At 38.5% G+C, this 27,798-nt stretch overlaps 2 protein-coding genes across 4 annotated transcripts; one reads left to right on the top strand and one right to left on the bottom strand.

Moving 5' to 3' along the window:
* The first annotated feature begins 17 nt into the window (after positions 1-17).
* LOC113673576 (son of sevenless homolog 1) lies at positions 18-20,439 on the top strand. 2 transcript variants are annotated; one of them, XM_027190011.2, is made up of 32 exons: positions 18-452; positions 718-975; positions 1,857-1,940; positions 2,670-2,750; positions 3,114-3,167; positions 4,423-4,521; positions 5,316-5,363; positions 5,563-5,703; positions 6,319-6,453; positions 6,789-6,887; positions 7,686-7,736; positions 8,026-8,105; positions 8,854-8,950; positions 9,466-9,505; positions 9,791-9,879; positions 10,661-10,760; positions 11,588-11,705; positions 12,074-12,157; positions 12,298-12,349; positions 13,404-13,482; positions 13,979-14,060; positions 14,287-14,409; positions 14,535-14,691; positions 14,848-14,958; positions 15,496-15,551; positions 16,111-16,303; positions 16,673-16,765; positions 17,589-17,706; positions 18,090-18,180; positions 18,293-18,374; positions 18,714-18,830; positions 19,126-20,439. In XM_027190011.2, exons 1-32 carry the CDS (start codon positions 378-380, stop codon positions 19,795-19,797), a joined length of 3,759 nt encoding a protein of 1,252 aa, XP_027045812.2. In that variant the 5' UTR covers positions 18-377; the 3' UTR covers positions 19,798-20,439. The 2 variants fall into 2 exon arrangements, with proteins under 2 accessions (XP_027045812.2, XP_089067231.1); XM_089211105.1 differs by having other exon boundaries at positions 64-572.
* Positions 20,440-21,228: 789 nt separating this feature from the next.
* On the bottom strand, positions 21,229-27,641 carry LOC113676926 (L-2-hydroxyglutarate dehydrogenase, mitochondrial). 2 transcript variants are annotated; one of them, XM_089211108.1, is made up of 11 exons: positions 27,398-27,641; positions 26,916-27,049; positions 26,360-26,511; positions 25,957-26,088; positions 25,616-25,729; positions 24,730-24,784; positions 24,602-24,642; positions 24,237-24,401; positions 23,066-23,223; positions 22,034-22,165; positions 21,229-21,759 (listed from the first exon to the last, which is right to left on the bottom strand). In XM_089211108.1, exons 1-11 carry the CDS (start codon positions 27,475-27,477, stop codon positions 21,564-21,566), a joined length of 1,359 nt encoding a protein of 452 aa, XP_089067234.1. In that variant the 5' UTR covers positions 27,478-27,641; the 3' UTR covers positions 21,229-21,563. The 2 variants fall into 2 exon arrangements, with proteins under 2 accessions (XP_089067234.1, XP_027049500.2); XM_027193699.2 differs by having other exon boundaries at positions 24,602-24,639; positions 27,398-27,625.
* Between the last annotated feature and the right edge of the window lie 157 nt (positions 27,642-27,798).

Genomic DNA, 27,798 nt, shown 5'->3' with positions numbered 1-27,798 from the left:
TGCAATGCCAATCATTTGATGCGCGAAGGGCTATTCAGACATGCATGCCCACTGCAATCGATTGATCCCGAACTCATTGTTTTGATGTAATATTTCCGATTCTTGCTTCCTCTCTTTTGTATATCAGCCCACAAACTGCCGAAGTAGGTCATCAGCATTTAAAAGTCGGTTTCCCTTGTCAGGATCTTGCAGTCTTAGGCTGTCAGGCCAATTATGTAAGCCGCAAATCCGGTGCAACGAGAGGAAGCGGACTTCACAGTACGTGCGCGCTTTTGTAAAAGCCTCAGTCAGAAATTTCATTGGATCTCAAGAAATGATTACAATTATCGACTCTGTTAGCTGTGGTTTGGAATGATATGTGATTACTGCAGGATATCATGCCCATATCTGAGTATGAAAACAATTTAACCGCCACAAAATGGAAGGGAATGTTTGTACCCGCGCTCAGAAAGGTAAGCAGTTGTGCGAGAATTCGACCCATCATTCCGCTTTCGGGGGAAAAGGGTGACATTCCGATTGATTGATCTCCTCAACCTGCATGCAGATGTGATCTTCGATCTCTGAAAAGCAAGGTTCGTATTCAAGGGATGCGGTTTTTCGGCTTAGAACGTTACTGTACGGTATTGTTAGTTGCTTTGCGAATTTTGTAGGTTGAGGACAAGGAGGCGTGATTGAAATTGGGTCATAACTTACTGGGCCTTTCAAATTCGCTTTTAGGTGCAATCGCAGGTTCACCCTGCGTTGAAAGTACACGACGAAGCGCTGGAGTATATCGAGTCTTTGATCGTCCAACTCATGAATCATCTGTGCGCCTGCCAGCCACGTTCAGTCGCCGACGTGGAGGAACGAGTTATGAGCTCATTCCCTCATCCGATTGATAAATGGGCAATCGCAGATGCGCAAGCTGCGATCGAAAGGGGAAGGAAGAGAAATCCTGTGGTTTTACCGGCGGACAAAGTGCATGCTATAATCAAGGTGATGTTGAGTTCGTGCTAGGAGCGCAGTTTGTTTTCCTTGTTAAAATTGAAGCAGCTGTCATGTTGGTATATCCATTTCGTTTATTGAATTGATCAACAACGTTATTAGGATTCGCTTTGAAGAACTTCCTATTTTTCTTTCACTTTGGATTGTGTACAAGTAACAAGTTGTTTATTGTTTATTTGAGATATACTTTGTGCTAGTGGCAGTGCAAGAATTACTTTCAAGATGTCCGATCGATTTTTATGTTAATCTTGTAAAAACATGTCGTTAGATCTTAATAACTTAACCCTCAGCTGCTCGTCCAATTGTTTGTGCGTGCCCCGCTATTCTTGTGAGAAACATAAACTTCCACTACCGCTACTTCCTCTTCCACTATCGGATTAAAAAAGTTGTAGACAAACTTTAACTTTTCTCAATGTACAAAACATCCGACTGAGTTATTGTTTGCAACTCAAAATGAAAACTCACTTTGCGGTTCACTCTTAAATTGTTCCAAATCATACTAATTATTGTCTTAATTTTTTTGCCTATTGCTTACGTGAAACTTAGCAGTGATTCTACCATAAAATGTTGTGTTTTGAGTTGTTTCAAAGGATGTTATTAGAGTGTTAGGATTGGGAAATAGTTTTTTGTATTCAGGAACTTCAAAGTAGGCACAGTGCATTTCTTGGAAGAAGATTGCAACTACTTCTAATTTGCTTTGACTTCAACCCATTAGTTGCAGTTTCCTTGTTTCATCCTTTAAAACCAAATGGTGCTTAGAAAAATTATGCGTAGGTGTCACAGGCAAGAACTCCTGACTTCCACCTGCCATCCACACCTCAAAACATCTGTACTTAAACACCCTGACAAAGAAATTTTGTTGTGGTCTGCAGGATATTCTTGGATTCAGGGTGGAATCCCAAGTAAGCCTTTACATTGTGGCTGTTATGGAGTACATATCTGCCGATATTTTAAAGGTAAATGATTTAACCCTTTAACTCCCAGATCAAATTTGTCATTCTCCTTACTGTCAACCCTACAATTCTTATAATGTTAGGTCAGAGAATTTAGTATTGGATTAACTAATTATCCCCAAATTGATATTTTTCTTCATTCTCATCACTTATCTGGTTGATACTGTAATGATATTGTAAGGAGAAATTCTGGCTTGGTCACTCATGAGAGTTAAAGGGTTAAGAATAGTTAATGTTAATCTAGAGATGGTATCAAGGAGATTAGACACATATTAAAAGGATATTATTTTGCAAAAGACATATGAAAGGCTTATGAATTATATACAGAAAATACATGACAAAGTATTGGATGAATGCAATGTTTGATGCAAGAAATGTTCAAAGTCATCCTTCCCAATCAAATACATACAAAATACAGGGCTCTTATGGGTTGTGGAAAGTCACAGTAAATAGCTGAAAATTATATTTCATAGAATACCAAAGCAAGAATTGTCTTGACATTATGACAAACATCACAAAAGGTGTAAGCATTTTTAGGCTTACAAAATAGAGTGATAACTCATCTGATTGAAAAAAAAAATTGATATTATGGTAAATATAGGGTTTTTGCGTAAAGGATAGGCTTGTTTACTTGTTTATTGGGAAAACTCGCTGAAAGAAAGGTTTTGAGCTTTAGGTTCACAGTAGAGATTTTTTTTATCATGATATGTTTTTTTTTCTTTTTTATTTTAGCTTGCTGGTAACTATGTGAAGAATATCAGGCATGTTGAAATTACTTGCCAAGACATTAAGGTGGCTCTGTTTGCAGACAAGGTCAGTTGTACCTTTTTGTTCACCTCTGTAATGGCTGTGAGGATAAGCTTTTGATCTCTGAATTTGGCTGTTAATTTGTTGAACTTGGTTAATATTTTTTATTGGTATTAAATAAAGCACTGTACTCTGGCAATGAAAGCATAGAAGTCCTTTTTCATTTGATGGCAATGATATGGTCAGGGCATTACACCTGCCATCAGGTGGTTTTGTGAACTAGTTGCTATGGTTACTAAGTTGTGTTTTTGGCAGGTCTCTTTTAGCATCACAAGGTGCCCCAGCAAACTGCAGTTTCATATCTATGAGAGGGTTGTAATCCAACTTGTGCACTCAGTAACCTGATGCATTTTATATTTTTTTTGATAGGTATTGATGGACATGTTTCATCCTGATGATGTGGAGACATCAGTGGAAGCAGAGGTTAGTAAAAAGAAAAAAGCAATTGACAGCCTTCACTCTTTCCTTGATAATTCCAACTCTCTTTTTGATAAAGGTATCCAACATTAATAGGTGAGGAATTCAGTTGATTAATTAGCATGGGGATCAGTCAACTGTGACACAGTCAGCCAACTAGCAAGTAGTTAGGCAATGAATCAGCAAAAGGGCAAGTTAGTCTGTCAGTCAGTCAGTCAATCAGACAGACAGACAGACAGACAGACAGACAGACAGACAGACAAAATGGAACTCCTTAGAACAAAAGAGGGAATTTCCATCCCTGGTGGAATGCTATAAGATTGTATCCAATCTTAATAGTCCAAAGTTCAATGATTATTTTGAACTGTGCAGGAGCACTAAGACGAGATCCAACCATCAATATAAGATGCAAACCAAACTCAAAATTAAATTGTTGTAAATATTCCTTCTTTGTTAAGATAATCAAGTTTTGGAATGATCTTCCAAGTAATGTAATAAATTGCCATGATATTCGAAACACCAACAAGTTTAAACTAAGATTTAAAAATCACATGAATGTTTATTGATTGGGCATTTGATACTTTTTTTAATAATATTTCTGTGATTTTTATATATTTTTATTAACTTGTTTTCATGATGTAAAATTTATTTCTTTTTTTATATATCTTTATTTTTTTCAGAGATCCTTAATATGGGATTAACCTCTGGCTTTCCTTTTTCTTAACCCTTTAACTCTCAAGATCTGATTGTTAATTCTCCCCTCCAGCTGCTACACATTTCCTCATAAATGAATTATGAGAATTTAGTGTTAGATCAAGATAACTTCTACCTGATAAGTTTGGGTATTCTCATTACCTGTTTGCTGAATAACGTATGGATATTATAGGGAGAAGTTACATGTTAATCACTTCTGGAAGGTTAAGGGTTAATAACAGGGCTTGTTATTAAAAATGCTGATTATTTTGAAATAAAGTATTGTATTGATATTCACAGTCAGACGGTCCGTTAAATTAATAATCAGTTATACAGTCAGTCAGTCAGCCAGACAGTCAGAATGTCAATAGTCAGACAATCAGTCATTCAAGGAGCCAGTGAGTCAGTCAGGTATTCTTTCTGTGAGTCAGTTATTTAGTGGGTGAGTGAGGGCTTTAGGTCATTGGGTCAGTCAGCTAGCCAATCTGTTATAACAATTATTATTGTGATAGCTTTTGTTCACATTGTTTTGGTGACTAATTATCAAAGTTATTATTTTGTATGACAGACATTGAGCAGTCAGGCAGCTCTGACCTATGATGAAGTTGTACGTGAAATGATGATTGCTGAAGCACAATACATCAGAGATTTGAATATGATTATCAAGGTAATATTTTCTTTAATTTGCATATGTTGCGTTTAAGTGATTTTGTAAGACTTAACCCTTTACCTCCCAAGATCTGATTGTTAATTCTCCCCTGTAGCTGATACATATTTCCTTGTAAATTAGTTATGAGAACTTGGTGCTAAATCAAGATAGCAGCTTCTACCTGATAAGTTTGAATATTCTCATTACCTGTTTGCTGAAAAATGTATGGATATTGTAGGGAGAAGTTTTGTGTTAATCACTTCTGGGAGTTAAAGGGTTAAGAAATATGACTCAGCCCAGTCCTCCATAATGCATACTCCTACCCCACTCAGCTATTCTTTGTTGAGTTTGACTCCTCTCCTCTGATCTTTATGAGGCTTAATATAATTTATAGTTCTCTAGAAGCAAGAGGAGGCAATGTTTTCCCCTGCTTCTTGATTCTGAAGTGTGCATTACTTTTTTGAGACGAAATAGGTGACTTACTCATTTAATCTGACAGTGATGTTAACCTTTGTTTAACTTCTGTATGTACTTAAAAAGATTGAATTAAACTAGAAAGAAAACGGTGTGTGTAAACAAGAAGAATTGAGGCCAGGGGAATAGGTGCGTTTTCCCTGTGGGAACTCCCATGTACCTAACTGGGGGCAGCATGTTTTAACCTTATCAGCCTAATCACAACATTTATTCTTCATGTCATATGTAAAGCTTGATATAGTGGTAACAAACTGTTTGTTGGCTGTACTTGCGATAAAACTCAGAGTGTGCCTTGTGAGTTATTTTGAAAGTGATGTTGTTTTACTTTCCCCTCAAAGGTCTTCAGAGCTCCTTTTATTGAAGCCAAGGATCTTTTTCTGCATGAGGTACTTTTCTTACTTATGTTTTCCACAGATGCCCAGCTAGAATTTTGTCAAGGGGGAGGGGAGAGTCACTCCCTGTCACATATCAAAACTATTGATGTATGTTGATCATGATCTTTTCTGTGAGGCAGACGCAAAAACTGATTGTGGGAAATTGTGAGCTGGAGTATTTTAACTTGTTATGAATTAATCTTATTTGCAGGATATCAGCAGGATTTTCAGCAATATTACTGACATCTATGAGTTCTCTGTTACATTGCTGGGTTTGTTGGAGGCAGCAATTGAAGTTGCAGATGAAGGCAAACAGCCAGCAATCGGGGAATGCTTTGAAGAAATGGCAGAGGTATGAAGTGTTAATGACAGAAAAGTAAAAGTCAAGTTTTCCCAATTTTTTTTGGTCATCTGACGATCGTTAGTTTTTGATCAAAGAAGTTTTAACCCTTTCACTCCAAGCTCCCATTAGAATTTTTCCTTATTGTCTGCCATACATTTCTTTTGATGTTAGCTCAGAAAATTTGGTATTGATTCAAATAATAATTGCTTGATTTATATTTTTCTTTATTTGCATTACTTTTTTGCTGATATTGTAATGACATTATAAGGAGAAATTCTGTCCTGGTCACTTACAAAAGTTAACCCTTTAACTCTCATAAGTGACCATGACAGAATTTCTCCTTACAATATCAATACAAAGTCAAGCAGATAAGTAATGAGAATATAGAAAAATATCAGTCAGGGGATTATAAGTTGATCCAATACCAAATTCTCCAAACCAACATCACAGAATTGTAGGGAGTATTACTATTGAGATCTTAAGAGTTGAAGGGTTAAAGGGCTAAAATTCTCTTTTTACGGGCTTAGAGTCATCCTTAAATTGGACCTAGCTGGTTTTCCAGTCCTGTGGGTTTGAAAGTTAGTTGGTTTGTTTTTTGTTTATCCATGTTTTGATGTACTGTAGAATGCCGAGTTTGAAGTTTACTACACTTATACCAGTGAGCAGACTGCTTCAGCAAGCAAACAGTACAGACATCTTGGCATAGGTGGAAAACTTTCAGAGTTGTTGTTAAGAACTCCAGTGGATGAATACTTCAAGGTATGATTGTTTATGAGGAGTAAAATATTCTGGCTACCTAACTTTTCCCAAATTTACCTGCTTTTTTTCAAATTGTTGCTCCTTCCCCCATCTCCCCCCTTGCCCTTACCCCTTCCCCCCCTTACTAATAAGAGAGTCACAATTTTGCAGAAGAATTGCCTTCAATTTTCAATTGGAGGATTAGAGGCTCCAAAATACTCCATCTTTGCTCAGGAAGTGGATAACTTTCTTTGCAAACCAGCTAAATTAAATATGGAATTAAGATGAAACAAAGTTATGCATTAGCTGATTCAGTTCAGTTTCAAAGACAATGATCATAACTTTTTTTTCTCCAGGCAAAAGGCCCAGGTTTCAAGGAAGCTGTGCAATATTGCCTTCCCAAGATGCTTATGATGCCTGTCCATCATTGCTTGCACTACTTTGACCTCATTAAGGTAACAGCAAGTGATTCTTATTGCAGAGTGCAATGAATGACCAACACAGAATTTCCCTTACGATATTGATACAATATCAAGCAGACAAGTCACGAGAATAAGGAAAATATCAATTAGGGGATTGTTAGTTGATCCAATAGCAATTTCTCAGAACAAACGTCATAAAAATTGTATGGTAGACAGTAAGGAGAATTACTACTGTTTTCAGATCAATTTTAACCAAGGTTACAGGGCGTGTAAACTTTAACCGTATGTCATCTTAACTCCACATGTATATTCCAACAAAAATGGCAAAAAACTTTCATTGAATGAGCTTAGACACACAGTAACCTCCAATCAGTGCTTAGGACATTAACAAGCTAAGGTAAAAGAGAATCCAGATGGAAACCATGTTTACTTTCCCTGTAAGAGGCCATTTTACAGTTGTGTACTTAGTTGCCAAGCCTTTGATTTGGAGTGAGGCTGAAGGTGACCTTGTTGTGTTAGAGACCAGAATCTAGTTAGCGTGATAACAAATTAATTTGCATTTCAAAAGCAGCAAGGTTTGTATCATAACAAGGTCACCCTTAGCCTCACTCCTGTTCAAAGGCTTGGCAACCAAGCACACAACTGTAAAATGGACTATTGGATTGGTCAGTATGGTGTCAGAGATTGGGTAACAGTAATCACACTGTAAATAAATCTCATGGCTGATAGCACCATAAGGTAATCCTTGCTGAAGCAGATTCACTTCCAGAAGGTCTTGTGCATAAGAATCAAGTGACCTAAATTAAGCCATGATGATTTCACTTTTTGCAGTTGCTGCTTAGGACCTCTCCTGATGAAGATGACATTGAGAGCTTGGAGCAGGTACAATTTAAAACAAAGAAATAAACAGTATTTCTAAATTATTTAAATTAAAAGTACTCTGCTTTTATAAGTAGGTAACCCATTTCAGAAAGAAAATATTTTGAAAATGTTACAATGAATTTAGCCCTGTCTTTGCAGGTTTCTTAACTTTATCTTTATGGGTACCTAGTACTTTCAATGCAAGCCAAAAAATGCTTTTTGTCCACTTTGTTCTTATGTTTTGACCATCTCTCTCATTTTTCCTATAAAAGTGTGTAGGACCAGCTAAGATGCATTTATTTATTGACAGGCCCAGAGTGCACTGGGACCACTTCAAGCACAGATGGAGAGAATTGTCCAATCATTGGGAAATATCACAAAGAGAAGAGAGTAAGTTGAAAATAAACACAAAATGGTTCGAGGAGATTCATCATTTTTAGCATGTGAACAGACCTCTATTCCTAGGGCTTTGTCTCAAGCATTTCTCTGCCCATGGGAAAGTAGGAGGCCCTAGGTAATGTAAGTGGACAAGAGGTTTGTAAGGGGTCTGGTGCTGATAATTGTCAGTGCCAGACCCCAGCAAACCTCTGAAGAGCAAGATTTGAAGTCATTCACACTTGAAGAATGAGGTACATTCCATGTCATCCAGGCTTGAAATGAGCTTTTTGTCCCATGGCTGTAAAAACCAGGCATATTTCATGCATCCTGCAATTGTCTGAGTATTATGATTACCACTAAGACTTCAGTAATTTAGATGGATTCTGATGGACTCCATTGGACTCTATTGGATTGGGAAGGACTCCATGAAAAGATTCCAATGAAGTTCATCAGACAACATTTTTACCCTTCCTGATGTTCATCTGACTTCTGCTACTCTTTTGTGTCGTAACTTTTGGAAATATCACTTCCATTGGAAGGTGTTAGGAATAGAATTTTGGTTATTCTATTGGAAAACTACATTCTCCTTCAGAATCTACAGATATGTATGCCAACTCATTTTAAATGTTCATGTAGGTAGTGAGATGCACATTGTGCTGCACCAAAAATGAGGGCATGCTGGCCGACCACATAATGTTTCTCTTTGAATTGGTTTTAAAATCATTCAGATTACTAAATTGTCACAACCTGTTTTTGGTAGGGACCAGTTCACAAAAGCGCAGAAAAGGAAATCAGGAGCTTTCCGATCAGCAGCTGTGATCATGAATGAATTACAAAGAAGCATTGAAGGATGGGAGGTTATTACTTGATCTGTTGCTATAAAGAGTACAAAAATATTATATTTACCCCCTTGACTTTACCCAGGGATCCAAGCCTCTGCATGACTGAAAATGTTAAGTGTCCAAACTTAAAAAAATACAACTTTCAGGTCAGAAAAGTGGTTCTCAACTATCACTGAATTACTGGTCGTATTCATATCTGATATAATACTTAACTGAATGACTTCAGTTTTATTAGTGTCCTTTTCATAAAATATTTCCTAAGTCCTTAATAGTTTCCATTAAAATGGTTCCTTTTAGTTACTACCAGTTACATTATGGCATGACGACAATGTGATATTGACCATTTCACCAAAGCCTACAAAAGTAATATATAGAAAATAACTCTTTTCCAACTCTACGGTAAAAAAAATAAGTTAGGTATCAAAGAACTAGACACCATGCTTTCTATTAGACACTCATGTTTGTTTAGAAGAATGCCTTCTCATGACTCGTTGTGTTTCTAAGCTCTTTCTTTTTTTGTATCTTTGAAGGGGAGAGATATTTCACAGTCTTGTACAGAAGTAATGAAAGGTAAGGTCAGTTGTAACTAATATGTCTTCAGTGAAGAAGGAATCACAAACTTGAATCTACATGAGTTTCTTTTTTTTTGGAGCGTCTATGACTGATGTATGTAGCTTCTGATGTATGAAACTTCTTTGACTGATGTACATGTATGTAGTTTCCGATGTATGTAGTTTCTGTCTGATGTATGTAGCTTCTGATGTATGGAGCTTCTTCGACTGATGTACATGTATGTAGCTTCTGATGTATGTAGCTTCTTTGACTGATGTATGTGGTTAATTTTTACTCTCACAGAGGGAACCCTTGGTAAGATTCATCCAAACAAAAGGGACACTGAAAGATATTGTTTTCTCTTGGATGGTCTTCTTATCTGTTGCAAACAGGTAATATTTTATCGTTATATATTTCATCGCGTGTTTTTTATCGTTAATTTGAATTTGTTGACTGACCTTCCTTTTGACAAAGTAAGCCATTGACCAATGAACAACCTTAAAAAATGACCGACAGATTAATTGAACGACTGATCTAGTGAAGGATTGTTGTAAACCCAAAAAGTTCTGTAAATAAACGCAGAATTTTTTGGAATATTTCCCTGGACATTTGATTGAGAATTTATTTTCAAAATAACGAGGAAACCATTCTTCAGTAAAAGTACCTCTTTCTTTTTTGTTCGCAGAGTAATAATGAATCAATCTCCAGTTACTTTCCAAATTCTTTCACTTTTCAGGCTGGGAAAAGTGCTTGATTTTCCAGGTGTACGATGACTTGTACAAACCCTATACATGCCTGACTGTCTGCGTGTATTTAAATGACTGTCTCTGTCTTTTGGTGTTTTGAATGATTGATGACTGTCTAGCCATATGGCTGACTGTCTGCATATTCAGTGTCTGACCAGCCCCTATCGGTGACTGGTTCTGTGATAGAGTATGTTTGATCAGTTGGGCCAACAGAAAGAGACAGGGATGTTGTATATGTGCTAGATCCCTTGCAGACTTCTCACCAACTTGCGTTTCTGGAGGCCTCATATTTCCGAAGAAAACGCTCGTGCCCAACCATTAGTAACGAGGCCTAACCACAAGTCAAATCCATGGACATATGTTCATTCTCTGATTAAATATTATTACTAATTATAATTAATGATCTTGTTTTCAATGCATTTTTCAGAATACAAGACTTTCATTGACAGGGCCATCACCCGAGTATCGACTGAAAGAAAAGTATTATATAAGAAAGATTGAAATCAACAATCTTGATGATACAGAAGGTAACTAGAATACCACAGTATCTGGTCGTTTCGTACACATATATAGTCGATTCGTACCCAAGTTTGAATCGGTTCGTGCCCAAACCGCCGATCGATCCTTACATTTATTCGAAATACCTCACCCGCGAGCGTGTGAACAGACGTCACTCATTGCGTACGAAACGTCTCGACTGACTGGGTATTAAACGACCGCTAACCTCACCAAGTAATATCTTTGAAGGAGAAAGTGGAGCTGATAAACAGAGAAAGATGTTTTCGTCTTGTCACGAGCGTGGGACAAAGAAAAAATTCTGATTCCCCATGAAGAATCGAACCTCAGACCTTCGGATTCGGAAGTGGAGTGTGTAAATACCTGATAAACAGAGAAAGATGTTTTCGGCTTGTCACGAGCGTGGGACAAAGAAAAAGTTCTGAGTCCCCATGAGGAATCGAACCTCAGATCTTCGCATTCTGCACTCCGATACTCTAACCGCTGAGCCACAGAAACTCCACGGTGAGCGAGGTCTATTACGAAGTTTATATGACACGCATCCTGCATACTGCTAGGATCAGCAATGTCGAAAGCGTAATGTTTGTAGAGGATTATTTCTATCTACAGACATTACGCTTTCGACATTGCTGATCCTAGCAGTATGCAGGATGCGTGTCATATAAACTTTGTAATAGACCTCGCCATAGACCTCGCCAAAATTACTCCTGCTCTGCTCTACTCTACTCTAATTTCCACTGTAAAATGAGTTGCAGAAACTTGTGGCCTTGCATGTTGTGTGTTAATGAAACACTAGCAAACCATATTATGAATTAAGGTTTTTCTTTTGTTAAACCAGATGTTAAGAATGCATTTGAGATTGTGGACAGAGATCAACCCAAGGCCGTCTTTACATGCAAGACAGAAGAGGAGAAAAACGAATGGATGTCAGTACTAATGACAATCTACATGAGAAGGTAAATGTGAGCCATTTAAAACACGCTTTGCATTTTACGACTTCTTTTGTTCGTTACACGGGATGCGCGGTGACCCGCGGCCAGCGCACTGGGCCCCAGGTCTAGAGGTCTGGGTGCGAGACCTGGCCGAGTCATCTAGTTGTGTTCATGGGCAAGGTACTTTAGCCTCACAGTGCCTCTCTCTCCAACCAGGACAGTAAATGGGTACGGGCGAACAGTCTGGTGGCGGTAGCTCGCGATAGACTGGAGTCCCATCCATCGCTTCATGCTATAAAAACTGGGATAAGCTCCGGGTAGATGGTGGGGGCACTTGGATCGATTGCACCTTTTACCTTTGTATATGATTCGTTATTTTTGTCTCTGAACAGTACTCTGGACAGAATGTTGGATCATCTTCTGTTAGAAGAAGAGAAGGCAATTCCTCTTAGAATGCCGAGTCCTGAGGAGTACTGGTAAGTTCACTCACAAATTGGCATCTTATGCAACTAACTGTTCATGGCTGGAAAATCATTTTTGAATTTTTGGAAAACTTGTTTATTGAGTTTTCAAGTAGATTTTTTTTGACAGTTTGAGTGTTTCATTTCCCTCTCAGTTTTGCTGTCAAAGACGCTGAAGACAACATTGTGTTCGAGGATGGACAAGGGGTATGAATGACAAAATTGTGAAATGTTATTGACACGTTCTGGCCTTCTATGTTCAGATTTTGCTGATAGCCAAACTGGCGTCAAACTAACAAAGAAAACTAACTCCTAGTATTGCTCTGTAGCTTTCGTTTTAACCCTTTAACTCCCAAAAGTGATTAATAAGTAACTTCTCCCTACAATATCCTTGCACCATCCAGCAAACAGGTAATGAGAATACTCAAATGTATCGGGTAGTTGTTATCTTGATCTAAAACCAAATTCTCGCAACTTATTTACAAGGAAATATGTAGCAGTCAGTGGGGAGAATTAACAATCAGATCTTGGGAGTTAAAGGGTTAATGGTTATCCGCTGGGGTTTTATCCACATACAGTGGATCCCCGCCTTACGGTCATCTCGTTATTACGGCCGCCTGTTTTTTGGCCCGGCAAAGCGGGCTTGCATTTTCTCAGGAAAAACTTTCCTTATTATGGTCAACAGCCATATTTTAGAGTCGCAAACGGTAGAATCCTTTTTAATATTACCGCGTCATTACGGCCACGAGGGCTAAATTTAGAAAACCAAAACCCCTGTCACGTGTTAATTTCATTGATCTCTGTCATTTACTAATCAAACGGCCGATTTGTTGTACAAATTTAGTAAGTAAGTAAACAACACTCCTCCCAGTTTTCATTACAAACACGATAAAGGAAGTGAATCTTGACGCGAACACCTGCTTTGGCAAATTAAGATGCGATTATGAAATGTAACCCTGCCCTGGCCACTCCATTAGTTGGGCCCATTGGTGACCGTATCAGCGAGGTTCCACGTTGATTAAAATTTACAGCTTCCCCTGTGGGTCACACCTCAAAGTTTCCTATATAGACTGTTATCTAAAACCACCTAGGGCAGCCTAGAAAATAGAACGGCATTAAAATACTGCTCGATAGCTTTCACTTGAATGTCATTACTAGGATTTCAAGATTTTACCATTGGAGTATTTTAAACAGTTTTTTTCCGCCTTCGTAGCAACCTTTTTATTAAGTAGTCTGAACGGCTGATCGTATCTTCTCACAGAGCACAAGTAATGCGCCTGTCATCAAAGGTGGAACATTGATAAAGTTGATTGAAAGGTTGACCCATCACAAGTATGCGGGTAAGTTTCATCCTCACAGGTTAATCAGTTCTAAAACTGAATATTAATCGTCGGAGGAATTTGATCATGGAGGTTTAGAACAAATTTATGTGTGTTGAAATAGAGCTATCTTGGATTGCAATGGTTTCGCTTTCTTCGCAACGTGATTGGCACAAACACAACTCGCGTCATTCTTAACCAATCAGATGCAAGACTTAGACCAATCTTAAATGTGTCGCTCGCATTTTCCCGCGCTTCAGTCATTTTTCTTCGCAGTTTGGTTTCTCACTGGTTCCTTAAGAAGTTTTATTATGTTGTTATTGGCAAATGTTATCAGCCTGGTTTTGGTTTTTCAACCGTCAGTACGAAACGCTCTATGTAGGCACTGAAAAAGCCACCTGAACGCTTTAACTACAACAAGAAACAAAACATACTAAAGGAAAGAGCGAGTTCATATTAACATTGCCTGTCATTGCGAACATTTCTTAACCTTCCCGTTTCTTTAATTTTGCTGCAGATCCAACCTTTGTGAGGACTTTTCTGACCACTTACCGATCATTCTGCAAACCAACAGAGCTCTTAGGTTATTTAATTCAGAGATATCCTTTTACATAAATTATTCACGTTACATTTTGTTTACCATCCGAGTGATAAATATCTAAAGAAAGTACAAATTCAACGTGTGTTTACGGCTTTGGAGATTATTTCTTTCCTCTGTGAAGTTGATAACGTCTATTTAAAGATGCACATCTCAGTTATAATGCCAGCGTAGTAGTTGTAATTAACAGTGGTGTTAAACAGTTTGAAGCTTTAACTGCATCTCACGTTTGAAATACCTGAGCCTCCCCCTAGCGAACAAGATGAATTAGCCATGGCCAGGGGGGAGCCTGTTGTGCGTGAAGACCTCAAAAGATTCAGAAAGGAATATGCCCAACCAGTGCAATTAAGGTAGGTATTTGAACGAAGAGGACATCTTTGAGGTAGTCTTCTTCGAGACATTCTAAAGAACGACACCTCTTTCACTAAAGTTATTTATCTTGTTGCATTTTGAGATATTTTTTTCATCTGATCAGAGTTTTAAATGTTATTCGCCATTGGGTGGACAACCACTGCTATGATTTTGAACGCGATTCGCAGCTGTTGACGAAACTCAACGAGTTCTTGGACACAGTCAAAGGCAAAGCCATGAGACGCTGGGTGGAGTCTATAAAAAAAGTTATCGCCAGAAAGGTAGCAGTATTTTTTTTGATGAATTCTAACTTTAGTCTCAACTCATTCTTTTCAGGCCCCTCCGACGTGCTTGTTACAATTTTGGACTGCCACTGCGTCAGTAAAATAAGTTAAATTCATTCAATAAAGTTCAATGATAATTTCCTTTCCTTTCAGACGAATTCCGACAATGACATTGCTCCAGAAATTACATTTGAGAAAGAGCCGCCACCGACAGAATGGCATATAGCAGCTTGCAACGACATCGAAAGATTCGACATCCTCACCGTACGTTTGATTTGTGGATATTTTCTTTTGGCGTCGTTGATAATGAATTGTGTTACAAAAAACTAAAGTTTTTATTTAACTAGAAATCAAGTGTCACAAATAAAGGGAGATTGCGATGGCTTTACTTCAATACGCGCTATGATTGGTTTACATAAAAACTCGTGCGCCTTCTTAGCCAATCAGATGCTAAACTAGAATTTATCACGACTCGCTAACCTGCATTTTCCCGCGCTTGAAGGCTTTTATTTCAATCTATGTAAAGTTCCCCCAGTCTCTCTGTGATTTTGCCGTTTGTTCTGTTAGACTGTTATATCATGTTAACTTTGGTTTTAATGTTACGACACTTAGCCAAATAGTGTCACAGGTAGTGGATTTATTCAATTTTACTTATCACTGTTTTTCCCTTGGATAATTTTACGACCGCTTTGACTAAAGCATTGCGTAGCTTGTCTTCAATACTTTCGTTTAGGTTTAATGATGTTTCAAACGTAATTAGTATAAACGTTGATGTATAATTTCCTATTTATTTTCCCGTAGCTGCATCCAATTGAGATTGCTCGGCAGTTAACTATCATCGAGTCAGAGCTGTACAGGTAAAAATATGTTGTCAGTACAACAAACTGTCTTTTTAAATGGAAGATTTTTGTCATCTTTCGAAAGAGACACTCTAATTTTCGTATTTCCTTAACCCGTTACTCGTCCAGTTTGCACTCACGCGCTTATATACAATTTATTTGTCCCCCAGAACTTTTCTCAAGTATCTCGTTTAGTTTCTCTTAAAACGATACGTATGAAAATTTTGGGAGACTGAAAAACTTACTGTTATTCCAAGTTATATCTCCAAGGGAAGTGTAATTTTTCATGAAATACTTAATTTCTCACTGGTTTATCTTCGCTTCTCAGCGGAAAAAAAGTGTGAGGGAATGGTTGCTAGTTTGGTGAAAATTGTATCGGTATACATGTGACGTGTTTTGCGGAAACCCGTATATTGCCTCTGATTGGCTGTTTCTAAGTTACATCAATTCGCGTGCAGTTTTCAATCAGACATTTCCTGTCAATTTGGTTAGTCTTAGATAACGAATCTGGTACATCCCTTTATAGAGAGGAAAAAAATTATGACATTTTTTCAGTTTATCAATTTTTTTTTGTCAGAGCTGTCCGCCCTTCAGAACTTGTAGGAAGTGTGTGGACGAAGGAAGACATTAAATATCTTACTTCACCGAATCTTCTGAAGATGATCCATCACACGAACAAGATCACTATGTGGTTTGAGAAGAGCATGTTGGAGTTTGCGAATTTAGAAGAGAGAGTAGCAGTTTTAAACAGAGTTATCGACATTTTAACAGTGAGTATTGAGAGACTCCCAGGATGTGGTTGTTAACTCCCCTTTCTTGCTGCTACCCATTTCTCTGTAATTTATCTACGAGAATTTGATGCTTGATCAAGAACACAACCTCTACCTGATAAGTTTGAGTATTCTCATTACCTGTTTGGTGGATAATGTATGAATGTTATAGGGAGAAGTTACACGTTAATCACTTCTGGGAGTGAAAGGGTTAACGCCGGAGCGTACGTTGACCGTGCTAAGTGCAGAAAAATAGGGGTGTATCCACGATTCCAGCATGTGGGAAATATATGATTTGAGAATACGATTTTGGCTTGTAAGGATATCTCTTTAATTTTTATTGTACTCTCTCTTCCATTTTTATTTCAGGTTTTTCAAGAATTAAACAATTTCAATGGTATTCTAGAAGTAGTCAGTGCAATCAATTCGTCTCCTATCTTCAGACTTAATCACACGTTTGCAGTAAGTTTGTCACTCATTTTACTTTACTCAAACTCTGTTTTGTTACAAATTGGTAGTGTGACGGTACTGATTTCTTTCTCTCCGGTATCATCCTGTTCACAATGCAATGCGAGGTTTCCATTCGATTTTTGTGGACGTGAGGTAGGAAAACTGGGTCTCGTGTATCAAGTCCATCCTCATTTCCAGGACCTCACTTCTTCCTGTCCCCTCATACAAGGTTTCCTTTAGCTGAGATATTAACTCACATGAACTTTCCTTTGACGTTTTTCTTCATTATTCTTCTCATAAGTTCCTGCCAAAGTGTGTTTAGGTGTCTAATGGACGTCATAAAAAAGCTGTTCAGAAAGGCGAGATTTGCCTTTCAAAGTGATTTCAAGAGAATTTAAGACTATGCATTCACTTGGTGCACTCTATTCAGTTTCTCCTAGGCTCGCGTCCAAGCTTTTAGAATGAGGGTCCACCGTAGTTATTCATGGTTATTGCATTTGAGGCTCGTGTATTGCGTTAAAATTGCGCCTGAGTTCGAAGTCCCGGCGTGTAGTTGATGCTCAGTCCTACAGTTCCCATTTGCTAGTATTGAACGTATTAAATCGTGTATAACTTGACATGCAGGTTCCGGTTTTTCGAGGGGTGGATAACTCTATCCACTGCGTAAATCTCTACCTGGTGGATAGGGCAGTACTTTTTTCATCACTTATCCGTCGGATACCGATTTATTCGTTAGAGAGTGTTTAAAGATCTGGACCTAGGACTATCTATGCATTCTCAAGATGAGGTAGTTTTGCTTTGTTTATGTTCCGATTTTGTCTTTTCTTCTCTACAGGAGCTGAGCCCTAGACGGAAGCAAATTTTGGAGGAGGCGAAAGAGCTTAGCAGCGATCATTACAAGAAGTACATCGAAAAATTACGTTCCATCAACCCCCCCTGTGTGCCTTTCTTTGGTACGTTATGAGCATTTCTATTTTTGTTAATCACCCATTGCTGTGCGGGGGGGGGGGGGGGGGAGGGGATCGGAGAAGGTTTGTCTAAGGGGTTGTGGTCAAAATTTGATCGAGAAACTCAGACATTTTAACTAGCACACTATTGTAAATAAGCAAAGAAATATTCCTAAGCAAGTAAATTGTAAATACTCTATATTGAGTAGTAACTTATGATCCTGTCGTTGCACGAATGTTGGTGTCAGAAGGAGTTAGAAAAGTCAACGAGTCTAATTGGGGGGAAGGTCCGTATCTCCGAACCCCCTGGGACCCCCTGGGACTCCCTCCCCATGGATCTGCCACTGCTGTGTAAAGGAATAAAATATTGTTTCCTTTGTTTACTATAGGTATGTACTTAACAAATATTCTGAAGACTGAAGAAGGAAATCCAGATTTTCTACCCAATTATCCAAAAGGGATCATAAACTTTAGTAAGAGGTGAGATCAGAGGCCACCTTTTGATTTGAGCAGTTCTCCTAACTAGTGAAAAAACATATGATTAATTTATTTCCCTTCTTTTCTATTGTTACTCTAAATTTTTTTGCAATAGGAGAAAAGTCGCTGAAATCACCGGTGAAATCCAACAGTATCAGAACCAGCCCTACTGTCTTCAGAAAGAGTCCTTCATTACGGTAAGAATTAACAGAATGCGTGCGCTGTCTTTGGCGGGAAATGTCACTGAAGCGCACTCACTGGCATTGACCGTTTCTTGACTGATTGACTGAGTATGTGCAGTCTTGATAACTTTGGTTTTATTGACTGAATTGATATTTAAATTGGCCACCTCAAAGAATTTGAAAGCTGATGCTGACCGCATTGCTTTCGACGCTCACTCGAGAATTGCTCTGTTTTGTTTTGTTTTCTTTTTTCACCTTTTACACAACATTTTGTGTATGAATCAGAGGTTTCTGTTGCTTGTCCCTTAATTTTGTCGCCTTACAGTTTGTAACAGAGTTTGTGTTTTATTCTAGGAATATCTAGAGACGTTAGATCCGTTTGAGGGAAGAAGTGACAAAGAAATGGAAGACTACCTATACGACTTGTCTCTGGAAATCGAGCCACGAAACTGTAGACAGCTTGTCAAGCATGTAAGTGTATATGTTGTGCATTAAACCTTTTACACCTTAGCGCCAGTGTACACATTCTTCGTACTGTTCCCCACACATTTCCTAAGGTGCTGACAAGGAGAATTTGTTTAACATCAAGAGCTTAAGGAGGATTCGCGTGTGACATTGTAAGGAGATGTAAGTCACTCTTTGAGGTCAAAGGGTCAATTTCTTTCTTTTTCCTCCGCGAATCTTTGAACAAAAAGACCCTAGTAAGCTTTCGTCCGGTGTGTTGTTATCGTTTTCTGAAGGTTTTTTGGCTTTTTTACCGTTTCAGCCTCGCAAGACGGACATTTCCCTCAGATCGCCAGGCACAAGGCCGAGTTATCTACAGTCTCGTCTGTCAATCACATCTCAGACGTCTTTGAGAAGAAGCGCCTCTCAAGCTTCGTACATTTTCTTACCAGACAGCGACATGTTTCCTTCAACGACATCGCTATCTCCGAGCACCCCAAGGACGCCTTTGTCAACGATTTCCTTCCTGCCCCCTGACAGCGTCTCGGAAACGATTTCCGAATCTCCGTTGCTTGAAGACACAGAACCCGACTATGTTAACATCGAGAACTTTCCGGAGCAAGAGCCTCCGCCTGATATACCTCCGAGAAAACCTTCAAATCAGACAAAACATCGTGCGGCGTTGGTGAATGGCGATAGGCCTTCCGAACATGTGACTTCGCCTGTACGTCGGCAAATGTCGGATATTATTCCAAGTATCCCTCGAAAACCAACTAAGTCAGTGACAATAGATAGGTGTCAGAACATTGCTCAAGATGACGACGATGCCCCTCCAATACCCCCAAGGGAACCAAATAGGGGGCCTCGTCGAATTCCACCTCCGATTCCCCCTAGGGTACCCGGAGGGCATGAACCCATGACCGGGAATGTGGAATTAACTAATCACGAAGACGCTCCTCCCCCGGCTTTGCCGCCCAAAACAAAACGTTCATGACAATTGTCATGTCGTGACCGGATCAACGCGTGACAGGCCTGTCATTGTGTGACATGCCTTTACTAAATGACTTCTATGACACGGAGTAGCGCTTGGAATTTCATTTGTTTTTCAAATTGATCTTCAAACAGCTGCAAATGGCTTCAATTATCTCAAAGAATAGACCTGATTTTGTTCAGGAATAGAATTATATAGAAGTATAAATCTGAGGAAATGTTTTCCCTTTTCGAGTGCGATATGTAGATACATATACCAAAATTTGGAGCAATTGGAAAAAAATTTCAGATTGAATGGACAATAAGCTTGAAGTGCATTCGTTTTCAGTCTTTTCATTAGGAAACGTGGCCGTAGAGGCGTGGAACGAGTGCGTTCACAATGGTAGATAATGATACGTTCCAGGTGAACGTTGGGCTTGCGGTGTTTCTGCAGCATGGTAGGGGTGGGAGAGTTTGGTAAAGGTGCCACAGTACCTCCCTGGGCACTCTGCAGTTACATTAAAGGCTTGACAAACTTTTGTTTGCGCGAATTTTTTTTTATAAAATTTTGCTTTATCGCTCAATGCGATCGGAAATAAACTTTAATTCATAGATATGTCAAATTGTTTCTTAATGTCCCAGAAAATAAAGGCTTATGAATTTTTAATGGCGTGTTGTGTTCTTTTGTTGATGATGAATCATAAACTGATTGCGCAGGAAGATAATGCTTTTGGATCGAGTGTCGTAAGACTAAAGCCAAAATAATTACAACGGCCAATCAGGATAGAGGAAGATACCATGCCATGATTGGTTGAGACAATGGCGCGAGTTTTCTGGACCAATCACAGAGTGAAGTACAGCAAAACCATAGTAACCCTAGATTACTTTCGACTCTGAATCTAGCCTAACCATTGTCAATAGGTTCGACTTGTGTGCATGTGTACTATGGTGTGAGATTCGGAACTCTATATTAAGCAAAAAAACACATCTTCATAGAAAATTTATATCTATTCGCGCGCGAAAGGGTAAATGTCAATGGGTTGCAAAAATCACAGCCATTCTTAATTTTCCAAACCGAGAACAGGTTAGGCAAATGAGACAACATAATCAATGACAGAATATTCGACAGCAGATGTAAGAACGTTCGCATTGTGAACGTTCGTTACAACTACTCAAATTTTGAAGCTTCTATTTCTCTATTAAAAGTAAAGAGCTGAACAAATCAACTCGAACAGACGCCGATTCTCTGGCCTCCAAAAGCTTTGAATCTCTTCCTGCGCTGTTTGTTACATCTTCAATATTTCTGACAATGTTTGGAAATGAACAGGACTACACACTTTAAAATACAAGTTCTACCCCTTTTTTTGTTCCTAGTTTTACTTAGTTGTGGAATTTGTTGATTACATAAAGCAGAACCTAGTAATTCATAAGGTACATTAACCATGGAATAAATGTAAGTGTTAAAATCTTTAATTACAAAAACTACCTACTTATTTAACCGGAAATGACGTATAGCATATATTTTTCAGTCGTAGCTACTTAAGGTGACGGTCATTATTCATCGTCTAAGGGGTTAACTGGGTGGGGGGGGGGGGAGTGGGTGGATTGGAGGTTCTTGGTTTTGTCACGATAAAATTAACCTAATCCCCCAATCCGGTTGTGTGATATTCATAAGAAACACCCCCCCCCCCCTTTATTTGCCCTTATATTTTGCAGGATCTTCGAGCTAAACTGTATTATTTAACGCAATCATAGAATTATTGTTTCACTGGCTTGGATCCCAACAGGTTCCTAAAGATTGAAACGATCTTGGACCTTCTCGGTGACCATTTTTGCAATAGCCAAAGAAGACGTGGCCCCAGGAGAAGGCGCATTTCTGACATGCAGGACACGGCTTCCTATGTCCCCTGCTCCTCCGTCAAACACGAAATCGTCTACCAAATTTCCCTCACGATCCATCGCCTGGGCACGAACTCCTGCTGGTCCTCTGCGATTGGTTGAAAAAAACATGGGTTTAGGCTTGCTTTGATCTGAGTCACTGGGCATGAGATGTGTCGGGTGTGAGAAAGTGAAAACCCGAGAGAAACGCGCAAGGGAGAAGAGTTGCGGAGGAGGAGGCGCGCGAGAGAGACACGCTAGAAATAGCCTCGCGTGGCATATAGATTTCACATCTTCCAAGTAATGTCACGCAACGATTGCGTGTTATTAACGACAGTGGGGATTGATTTAATTTGTATTATCTTGTATTCAGTGTGTCTTACCTCTCTACATCTTCCAATTTCAGACTGGGAACGTACCGCTGAAGCTGTTTAACTTGGGCAGATATGATAATCCCGCGATAATACTCTCCAACACCAAACATAAAGTATTTAAACATAAGTTTCCTTAGACCCCTGGAAAACAAAAAAAAATGGTTAATTAAAAGTTGAATAAAGGGGTAAGTTTCTAAAGAAACTGTGGTGCTGCGTCGGTGGGAGAGTATAGCAGATAATTTAGTGTTAACAACTGGGTTGAAAACGTAAATTAGCCACCGTAAAGGGTAAAAAAGCTGACGTTTCGAGCGTTAGCCCTTCGTCCATCGCTCTGACGAAGGGCTAACGCTCGAAACGTCAGCTTTTTTACCCTTTACGGTGGCTAATTTACGTTTTCAACCCAGTTGTTAACACTAAATTACCTGCTAATTAAAAGTTGGTTCATTCATCAGGGTACATCAACCGTTTGACCCCTAAGAGTAAGTGGCGTCTAATTTCTCCTCACAATGTTATCGACATTAAAGGAAATGATCACCAAACAAAGCAGCCCTTTCCTTAACCCTTTCACTCCCAAGATCTCTTTAGTAATTCTCCTTACTGTCTATCATACAATCCATATGATGTTAGTGTGGAGAATTTGGAATCAGACCAGCCAATAATCCACTAATTGATATTTTTCTTTATTCTCATTACTTGTCTGCTTGGTATTGTACTGATAGTGTAAGGAGAAATTCTGTCTGGGTCACTGGTGGGACTTAAAGGGTTAAACAAATTCTCCTTGTTGGTACGATCAAAAATGTACAGGGAACAGTATGGATAATTTGCCTACTGACATTAGGGTGTAAAGAATCAATCGAAAGTTTGGGAACAAAAGATGCGTGAGAGTTGCTTGAGGACCAGTGGAGAGCGATCAACTGAATTTCATCAAACGAATTTACTATGTTTTAAGGTCCTTTATAAAAAAGTAAAGATCGTGTATTCCGTGATGTCGATCGAAAAAAATGACGCAACATTTTCAGGAAAAGAAGGGAAGCAACACACCGGTAGCCCAGGGCATCCACTAAGTCTTTTACATTGACATCTGTAAGTTTGTAACCTTCCCTGGCAAATGCTAAAACTGCGTTAGGCCCAAGCCACACGCTGCCGTCAACGCGCGGAGTAAAGTGGACCCCAAGGAAAGGAAAGTTGGGGTCTGGTACCTACAAAAACATCAAGTAAACAAATGAATAAGTAGGGTCTTCTCAACTGGTGTAAACTGGTCCAAACTAGCCCTTGAGGAGAACTGGTGTTTCTGCTTACTGGGAAACCATCTGCTACTATAGCATCATACTAGAGGGAAAATACTAACCATCAGTAGGTATAATCTCCATAATGTTCTTAATACATTTCCTAAGGTGCTGACAAGGAGAATTTGTTTACCAATCAAAAAGTTTCATCGGTGATCATTTCCTTTATTTTCATGACCTTAATGTGTGATTCAGGAGTGATATTGTATAGAGAAATTAGATGCTAGACACTCTTAAGGTTTACAGGGTTAACTAAAACCAAAGCAGAACACATAAATCACACTTAGCCCTTAAAAATAAGAGTGACCAGCATCTTATTTCTCCTTGCAGTAATACTGCTGAATCATTCATTAAGATCATGAGAATAAAGAAATGATCGCCAAGCTACAAAGCTTTGATTGTTACACGAATTCTCATTGTCAGTGACATAGGAAATGTACAGAAAAGATTATAGAGAATATGGATGCTCATGTTGGAATAAAAGGGATTACCCTTTAACTCTCAAGATCTCATTAGTAATTTTCCTTACTGTCTGCCAAACAATTATCATTATGTTTCTTTGGAGAATTTGGTACCAGATCAATTAGTAGTCCCATAATTGATATTTTCCTTGATTCTCATCACTTGTCTACATGATATTGTATAGATATAGTAAGGAGAAATTCTGTCTTGGTCACTCACGGGAGTTAAAGGGTTAACACTTCTTTTCCTTACTACCCTTAATTCAAATCTTTCAACCTCTCAACCATTGGAAACTTTAGGACAAAAAAATGCTTCCATAAGTCAGAACTGACTAGCCAGAACAGTTCATTCATTAAGAAAATGTCAAGCAAGGGCTACATTCTAGCTATACAACAAAAAGATTACAAATTCTTGAAAATTTTTCATTTTAGATTTATTTAGGGCCCTCTGCCACTGAAACTCACTGGATAGATGTTTCCCTTCACCAAATGACTCTTTTCATCTTTTAACTTGAGGTATTCTCCTCGGAATGGAACAATTCTTGGATCACTTTTACAACCAGACTTCTCTGCCAGGCGATCTGAGTACAGGCCTCCACATGTCACCACATAGCGACAACTAAGGGGAGACTGAAAAGGAAAAAAGGAAATTACTTTGTGGTATGCACAATGCATACACCACTCAGTTGAAGGATATCTGGTTCCACCTCTCTGTTCGGTGAGTTTCAAGCCTAGAAGGTCAATATGCAAAGGTCAATAGTTTTGTGAATGTTAAAATGTTTGTAATGTGAACACATGACAAAGAGAAGAGGAAAAAGGCAATATCTTACAACATTCTTTCCACATACTGTAACAGGATGAGTGTGACCTGCTGAAAAAAATTTGCAAAAATTCAGCATACTGCACCAGCATGACAAATTTGTACAGATATATACCAATTTTAAATATTCTGTCAAACCTGCTTCTTTTCCTTGGGAACGACTGCTTTCAGGACTACATGTGAAATCTGTAACCTAAAAAGAGAAGGTTGACCCTTAAACCCCTAAGGGTGACTACCATTTAATTTCTCCCTAAAACATCACCCCTGCATCAAACATTAAGGCCACAAGAATTAAGGATAAGATCAAAACTAAAGAAGCTCCTGATTGTTGAATGAATTCTCCTTGTCAGCATCTTAGGAAATGTAAAGAGAACAGTATGAAGAACACAGATTCTAATGAGAGGGTGTAGAGCATTTATCATCAAAAATTACAAAATTTATGTAATTTTTCTTATACCTTTCTGAACCAATCACCTGAAATCAAAGTGGCACTATGATGAATTCATGGTTATACTGTGCATAAAGTGATTGCATGAAAAGCCAACCATCCTGTGATTCGATGAAACAAGATTGAGCTGTCATTCCCACTTAACAACTCCCCAATTGGTCTGCCATAATTATTTAATTATCAGGCTGCCATCTTTGAGAAGATGCATGCGTTCCCTAGACTTTTAAGGCCATGCTACTGCCACAAAATTTGCTCATTCCTATGCGTCCCATATCCAGGAGAAAAAACAATGAAAACCTTGAAATCAGCACCGCTGTAGACAGGCTTTACCACTTACACCCCAACATCAGTCTGCATATTCTCCATACCTTTCTCTATACATTTCCTATGCTACTGACAAGGAGAATTTGTTTAACAATCAGGAGCCTTTAAAATTGGGGATCATTTCCTTCATTCTCATGACCTTAATGAGTGATTTGAGGGTGATATTATGAGGAGGAATTAGATGCAAGTCACTCATAAGGGTCAAAAGCATGATGCAATAAATAACAAATACAGACAAGAATATCCTCTGACCTCATAACCAGTATATATTTCACCACCCGCCTTCTTGAAGTCTTCTCCATAACTTCGCGCCACCTCTGCCCAGTCAACTATCCCAGTATTTGGTGATAAGATAGCAGATACACCCTTAAAAAAAATTCACCAAAGTACAACACATAATTTTCTCTTTTACCATCAGATATTCTGTTACAAAAACAGACAAGAGAATAAGGAGAAAAAATCTAGAAGAACTCATGATCAGATAAATAACATTTCTACACTAAAAAGTGTTCTGATGTTATTAGTATAAAAAAGAAATATGCCCTGGTGCTACGAAATTTTAATTTTAAAAACTCAGTTGAGGGAATACTCACCTCGCAATAAGGCTCAACTTCTTTTATTTGTTTTGAGTCTAATATTTTCAGATCTTTTACTCCATTCTCTAGGCCTCTTTGATATAACTTTTCAAGTTGAGGTAGCTCTTTCTTTTCCACTGCTACAATTATCTAGAGAAGTAAAGATAAATGTTGGCAAATGCTTGTCTTAATTTTCACTCCAAGTAATGATAGTAAATAAAGCAGCTCTTGATTATTAAATAAATTCTCCTTGTCAATACAAGAGAAAATGTATAGAAAACGGTATGGGAAATCAAGCATACTGATGTCACGGTGTTGAAAGGTTAAACAAAAAGACAAAGTTAGTACCTTTTTCATCTTAGGCTTCATATTAGTTAAGCACTAAATGGGGGACTTCACCACTCAAACATCAAAAGCATACCTTTCCACACTTTTTATAGGGAATATTCTTTTCATCACAATACTTGTAGCTCAGGTCCAGTCCTTCCACACACAACTTAGCCTTCAGGGAGCCTGGGGTGTAGTATATACCACAGTGAATGACTCCACTGTTTTTTCCTGACTGATGAACAGCTAGATGCAAAATGAAAGGCATGTCAATTATAAATTTAACATGTAAGTGTAAATTTAATGGACAATATGGTGCACTTAAAAAAATGTGACTAGTAATCCATATTGTTTACTTCATATTCATTGAGGGAGTTTCATGTTTCATTAAAGACAAAAAAACCCATAACATAACAGTGTCCCATAATATAAACAATAATAACTGGATAGAAATGGAGCTTGGAAAGATTTCTTTAAAACCCCATAAAACCCCATACTGCTTTAAAACAAAGCCATAGTCCCAAAAGAAATCATCTTTTTTTTCACAATTGTTTCCTTTATCCAAGAGCTGTATGCATAATGAAGCATGTAGCTTTGTAGGAATCCTGCCTTGAGCTCCAGTCAGCTGTAAAAAGGAGTTATACACTTACAAAGTTCATTCTCTTTCTCTACAACAGCAAGCTTAAGTGTGGGATGTCTGTGGATCAGTTCCCTGGCTGTCGCCAGTCCAACAATCCCCCCTCCAACTACAACCACGTCATACGATGCCTGAGTGGCCATACATCTGTGAAAATAAGAATTCAAGGAGCCATGAAACATTTTTTTTGCATCTGCTTAAACTTGACCCAACTGATCCAAGAGCATAATTTGTAATCCACTTTAAAACCTTGTCCAGTTCCTTGCCGTCCGAGATATGCGCCGGTTTCTCTTGACCTGCTAGGCCACCATGCGCCTCTTAAGTCTCCGTTTCGTCAACTATTTCCGATTATTACTTTAAATGATTAAGAAAATGATCTATTGAAACTTATCATCTTCAAAAAATTATTGCCATTCCGTTTTCTTCGCATTTAGGCTTGGCTTATTCGCTGTATTTATCATAAATATTTTAGAAGGCAAATTTTTATCAAGTTACCTTTGCAGTCGATGTCTAAAAACAGAACCGGTCTTTTTCCTGAGATTTTGTATTAAAATAGAGTTTCCTCTCCCAAGCATCTTGACAAATGGTAGTGATACGCGAATTTACATGTCTAGAACGTATATCTTGGGGACATGATCGTAATTCAAGACTGTGAATCCATCGGCACCTCAAGAGAATGTCAACTTTCTCGTCAAATTTAGTCAGGCGCCTCGTGATCATCACAGCCTGCGTACGAGATTAAAGATGTAGGCACAAATGGAGTGCAAAATAAGCAGCACAGTTCGTCGCTTTTTTTTTTTTTTGTTTTTTTTTTTTGGATAGTGTAAAAAAAGAAGTGAATACTTAGCCAAACTTCCCTCGAAAAAGGATGAAGCTATTCTGAATGAAAGAGGCAA

Source organism: Pocillopora damicornis, chromosome 7 (assembly GCF_964200805.1).
Source record: "Pocillopora damicornis chromosome 7, jaPocDami1.2, whole genome shotgun sequence".
NCBI classification, from domain to species: domain Eukaryota; kingdom Metazoa; phylum Cnidaria; class Anthozoa; order Scleractinia; family Pocilloporidae; genus Pocillopora; species Pocillopora damicornis.
This window is presented reverse-complemented; position numbering and strand designations above follow the sequence as displayed.